Source organism: Carettochelys insculpta, chromosome 1 (genome assembly GCF_033958435.1).
Source record: "Carettochelys insculpta isolate YL-2023 chromosome 1, ASM3395843v1, whole genome shotgun sequence".
Classification (NCBI taxonomy): Eukaryota; Metazoa; Chordata; order Testudines; family Carettochelyidae; genus Carettochelys; species Carettochelys insculpta.
In genome coordinates this window covers 17,621,133-17,627,132 of record NC_134137.1, presented here as the reverse complement: position 1 = coordinate 17,627,132, position 6,000 = coordinate 17,621,133, and the positions used below count along the sequence as shown (strand labels likewise).

The 6,000-nt window shown below is 42.4% G+C and overlaps 1 protein-coding gene across 1 annotated transcript in view; it reads right to left on the bottom strand.

Annotated features, from left to right (window-relative positions):
• Window positions 1-2,251: 2,251 nt before the first annotated feature.
• The window catches only part of DGAT2 (diacylglycerol O-acyltransferase 2), a 41,707-nt gene continuing 37,958 nt past the window's right edge, over window positions 2,252-6,000 (bottom strand). The window contains exons 7-8 of the mRNA XM_074981141.1: window positions 5,183-5,385; window positions 2,252-3,726 (exon numbers count right to left, since the gene is read on the bottom strand). Of these exons, the coding sequence (XP_074837242.1) occupies window positions 3,572-3,726; window positions 5,183-5,385 (358 nt within the window). The 3' untranslated portion in view covers window positions 2,252-3,571. The remainder of the gene's footprint in view (window positions 3,727-5,182; window positions 5,386-6,000) is intronic.

Genomic DNA, 6,000 nt, shown 5'->3' with positions numbered 1-6,000 from the left:
CAGGGTAGGAATACATCATCAGTTTTCAGAAGGCGGGAGAGGTAACTAGTGATGTCTCCAGAAGCATATAATGGGTTACCAATGGGCACTGAGCCCAGTTACTGATGATGATATAATGCATAAGCATATGAATGTGTTGAATAACATTATATATTACCTGGAAAAAGGGGTAAATGGTGAGGCTGCAAAATTTGTAGATGATACATTAACTCAGAGGGGTAGCTGAGTTAGGCTGTAGGTTTATGAGCTACAGAACTATGAAGTGAGCTTTACCCAGAAAAGCTCATGACCTAATACATTTGTTAGTCTCTAAGGTGGCTGGTTAGATGCCGTAATTATTCAGGATAGTGAAGTCTAAAAAGCAGTCTGCAAATATCTACAGATCGATCTCACAAAACTGAATAAGGCTGAGCAACAAAAATGATGTGAAATTCAGAGTGGATAAATGCAGGATAATGCACATTGTAAAATAATCTCAACTTTATTTATAAAATGATGGGGTCTGAATTAGGTGTTACTACTCAAGAAAGATATTGGAGTCACTGTGGATACTAAACATCTATTCAAATGTGCAGCAGCCATCAAAAATGCAGATGCTATGTTGGGATTATTAAGAAAGGAACAGATAGTTTGTCTCTTCATATTGTTTATATATAAATCCATAGACAGCCCAGCTGTTGAATTCTGTGGTCGTCACCCCACCTCAAAAAAAAAATATTGGAATGGGAAAAGGGCAACAAAATCAGGGGTATGGAACAGCTTTCATATGAGGAGAGAGAAATAATTTTGGGACTTTTCAGCTAGGAGAAAGACAACTTAAGGGAGATATATATGATAGATGACTATAAAATCATGACTGGTATGGAAAGGGAAAATAAGCATGTGCTATTTAGTCCTTCTCACAACACAGAACTAGGAGGGTCACACAATGAAGTTAATAGGCATCAAGTTTAAAAGAAAAGTATTTCCTCATACAATGCACAGACAACCTGTGGAACTCCATGGGTGTGTCTACACTAGGAACTAACTTCAAAGTTAATTCCAAAGTTAGGCACCACATTGAAGTAGCCAGCAGAGAGGGAAAATGCGTGCAGACTAACTTCGAAGTTAACATTGAAGTAGGAAGCCCGACTTTAAAGTCCTTACTCCATTCCCAGGAATGGAGCAGTGCCCTACTTTGAAGTTAAACTTCCAAGTAGGGTATGTGTAGACTCTCAACTTCGAAGCTCTTCAAAGTAAGCAACTTCAAAGTTATTTTTGTAGTGTAGACACAGCCCTTGTCAGAGGATGTCGTGGTGACCAAGATTATAATGGGTTGAAAGAGAGCTAGATAGATCATGGAGGATAGACCCATCAATTGCCATTAGCCAGGATGGGCAGGGATGGAGTCCATCATCTGTTTGCTAGAAGCTGGGAATGGGCAACAGGCTAGATCATTTGACTGTGTATTCTGTTCATTCCATCAAAGACAACTGGTGTTGGCCACCGTTGGAAGTCAGGACACTGAGCTAGAAGGTCCTTTGATTTGACCCATTATGGCCATTCTTATGAAGTGTTTCAGCATTTTGCAGGGCTGTCCTCCAAACATGGAACTCATGAAGGACCTCAGAGAATTAACAGTCTTAATTTCTGATAGGTAGAGAGGGGAAGAGTCAAAATTCACTACTGGTTAACCTGTAAGTTGTTACTGATTTAATGCACATGCACCCAGAGTGCGTTAAGAGCACTTGCAACACAGTCTTAAAAAAAAAAAAAAAAAAGGCAGTCAAGTAGCACTTTAAAGACTAACAAAATAATTTATTAGGTGAGCTTTTGTGGGACAGACCCACTTCTTCAGACCATAGCCATACTAGAACATACTCCATATTTAAGGCACAGAAAACCAAAAACAGTAATCAAGGTGGACAAATCAGAAAAAAAAAAATCACCTTGATCATTTTTTTTCTGATTTGTCCACCTTGATTACTGTTTTTGTTCTCTGTGCCTTAAATATTGAATCTCTTCTGGTAGGGCTATGATCTGAAGAAGTCGGTCTGTCCCACGAAAGCTCACCTAATAAATTATTTTGTTTGTCTTTAAAGTGCTACTTGACTGCTTTTTTGTTTTGATAGTACATAGACTAGGACGGCTCCCTCTCTTTTACTAGTCTAAGTAAAATAATCCAAAATAACTAAAGATATTTAAGGAAACCAGCCACACATTTGTATGATGCACAAGAGAGTAATGGCGCAGGAGAAAAGGGTCTGAACAATGTTTGCTCAGATTTATTTCTGTAAATGTGTACAAAAAGTTTGGAAGTAGAATAATATTACATCAGATATGAAAGGATGAACACTTAATTTTGATGCAAGATTCCAGGACTGTCTTCTTGCACAATACAAAGGCACGTTTCAGAGCTTAAATACACTCAACAATGAGCTGCTGAAGAAGGCAAGTTACACGTGCAGTAGTGCAACAGTTTAAATTATATACACACATACACATTGTATTCTGAATAATAAATCTCACTACAAGCATCAGTGTCAACATCCATGTAAACATTTAAAAAGTCACTAAATGTATATCCTGTGCAGAGAGGCTACTCCCTTACATTCACAGCATGGAATAGATTAAATATATTTTTAACAGTATCTTTAAAAGAGCAGAAATCACTCCCAACATTATATTTGGACCCTAGTCGTGTAAACACGTGTATCACATTCTGCATACGAATGGTCCCATTGGATTTACCCTGTCGCACATCCCTATGTGTTTGCAGGATCAGAGCCACTGTTACCATTCACATCAAATTGCACCTCCCAATACTTCTAAAGTTTGTTTAAAGTTTTGCTGGCTAATACTGAGCACTTCCAACATTTTCTCCTACAGCACACATTCAAGTCCCATCTAAAGTCAGACCTGCTTATAAAGACATTCAATATTAAAATTATATATCTTGGGAAGCGAAATATACAATATAATGTATAGAAACAGCATGGTCCATTAGTTATAAATTCTTTTGGTTTCCAACCCCATGCACAGCAGAAGCCATAAACTGGGGCCCAGCCACCGAGTTGCATTGTTTGTGCTTTCAGACGGGGCTTTTTCCAGTTAGAAATGCCCTTGTGCTATGTCACTACACTGAAAAGCAATTCCTGTGCAATGCTCCTACAATACGGGGGTCACTATCAAATAAGTGCTTTCTTTGGGATGGGTTGCAAAAGGAACAGATCCTACTTCTCCAGCAGAATCTGTGCCATTGCTGGTAATATACGGTAGCAGCAGGAATAAAGTCTGTCATCAGAAATATTACATATCAGATCACACGTTCTTCTGTCTCCATTCCCACAGCTATGGAGAATTGTAGTGTTCCTCTTGATAGCAATTTGTAATGGGCTGTATCCAAAGCAAAATTGTTTTTATTTTTAAAAAGGTCTAACTTTTGACTAGTTTAACAGCTTTTTCTTTTAAAAACAGACACCCATTCACACATGCTGTCAGATTTTATAGAACAAAGACCATGTGGACTTCTGGAGACACCATCTCCAACTCTGATTGTGAGCAACTCGCCGTCAGGCTAAAAGTAGCTCTCTCAGTTGATGTCCAATACCTCAGTCTCTGGCAGACCAAACTTCATCTTGTACTTGTCAAAGAGTTTAATCAGAGAGCTCACATACATGCTGTGATAAAAATCTATCTCCTTCTGGCTTGGGTGGTCGATTTTTGGGACTGTGATAGGCTCCCCCACTGAAATGGAAACAGAAACAATCCAGAATGTTAGACAGGTTTTCTCCCAAGGGAGGACTGGAGATTCCCACACTGTCTAGAGACCCCTCTTTGCTGGAGTTTTGCACTGGGGTAGCTACATTTATGCAGCCCCTGATGTAGATGGCCAGCGAGAGTGAAGATACGGCTTGCACCAGAAGTCTCTAAGAGCAGCTATTGCAAAGGTTCCCACTGCTTTCGAGGGCTCAGTCAGGGTGCTAGTCACACTGGTACAATCCCTGGTTGCCAGTCGTGCATTATGTCTTCATTAGCAAATTACTGGACTGTAGCAGAATGAATGCAAGTCCCTGCCACTGCACCAGGTGGCGTCAGACCTTCTGCTGCTTCAGAGCAGCAGTTTACTACCCCTGCTACATCCCTCTAGGACAATGTCTCCTAGTGCAGTGAAGCTCATGCATTGCCCAGGACTGAAAGGCAGAATGTAGCCCACTGAACTGTCTCGGACAGTCCACACCAAGTACATTGATCTTCTCTACTCTGCTGACTTGGCTGTTGGTTCGCGTGCTGTTCCTATCTGGGTCCGGAGCAGAGATGCTACTGTACAATACCGTGAATAGGATATTCCCACAGCATCCACATGGAGGGAGAGGGGAATGGGGTACGGAGCAATGACAACTTCGGACTGCATATGGAGCTTAAACCATGGGGTGGGCCATGTGCCTGGTGGGCTGCCACCCACTAGGATTTACCTGGACCTCCGCAGGTAAAGGCGATTGCAGCTCCCATCAGCCGCAGATCGCCATTCTTGGCCAATGGGAGCTGCAGGATGCAGTGTGGACGTGGACACCGCTTCCTGCAGCTTCTCTTGGCTGGGAACAGTGATCCACAGCCAACAAGAGCTGCAGTCACTGGTACCTGCCAGGAGCTAACCCTGGGGAACCAGAGCCAGCCTGCAGGCTGGTGTATTCACACCCCATCTTAGACAGTTGCCATAGGATGGGTGATTCATTCGCTGTGGCTCCATTAGCTGACTTCAGAAGTCTTAGTTTCTGATAGAGCCAAGCAACGACTGTGTTATTAAAAACTGATTGGAGACTTGATCAGTATGCTGCGGTGGAAACACCAGGAGAGAACTAGGCTGCTTTTCCCTCCTGAAAAGCCTGGTGCTTTGGGCAGGGAAGAGTAGAGGGGGCTCCATGTTGAAACAACCAGTCCAGAGCAGGCTCCAAACACAAAGCTGGATTCCAGAGAGAGAGCCAGTGTAACAACTTCTCCCAGACCAACAGGGAAACAACATGAAACTTAGCTATTTATAGAAGGATAAAGGGCTATGTTGGCCCTCCTGGAATCTGAGCCCTTAGTTCTGGGGAGTCTAGTTATCCAAACCTCAGCACGGGCTACTAAACCAGTCTCTTCACCAGTCAAACAGACCAGCACAATGCTGTATGTCATGTAGATGTTCAAAGCCAGCGCTTACCAACAGTGGTGATGGGCTTAGAATAAGGTAGCAGTCCCCAGGTGTTAGGGGAGAAAAGGCCACGGCCATGGAATATACAAGGAGCAAAACCAATGTGTTTCTGAAACTTCTTCTGCACCCATCTTCCCCAGGATCCCTCCTCGAAGATCACCTGCTTGTAAACCTCGTTCTCACCAAACGAATACACGGGGACCAAATCCGCTCTGCAAAGAGAGAAACCAGTCGTGTGTCAAAACCTTGGTTCCAGGTTCAGTGCCAACAGACCTACATCTGAACAGAGAAGAGCAGCAGAAGAGGCTTTTTCTGATTTTCTGCATGATGTATTCACTGCAACTTGGTCTGCAATACACACAACCAGCCTTTGCTTTTGCTAGGAGTTACTATGGTTCACAAGATACAAAAATGTGGGTACCCTGTCAGGTGTTCAGATAGTTACAGCTCTGCATGAATACAAAATATGTATCCACTTCTGCATCCATATTTGCCAAAATGAGCCATGGATAGCTGCATCCATATCTGCTGATGCAGATATCTGCAAATTTGCAGGGTTCTAGATACAAAATTTGTATCCAAATCTTTATCTGCAGAAAGGAGCCATGGATACCTGCAGACATAAAGCGGACATCCATGGATTTGCAGGGCTCTACAGATAATCAGAAAACAAAGTCCAAATCCAAGAGGGAGGATGCTATTGTGAATAAGACACCAGATGCACTCATGAGATCTGGGTTCGATTTCTGGCTCTGCTATGGATTCCTTACAAGACCTTAGGCCAATCATTTAATTTTTCTGTTTCTCATCTGAAAGGAAGAATTTCT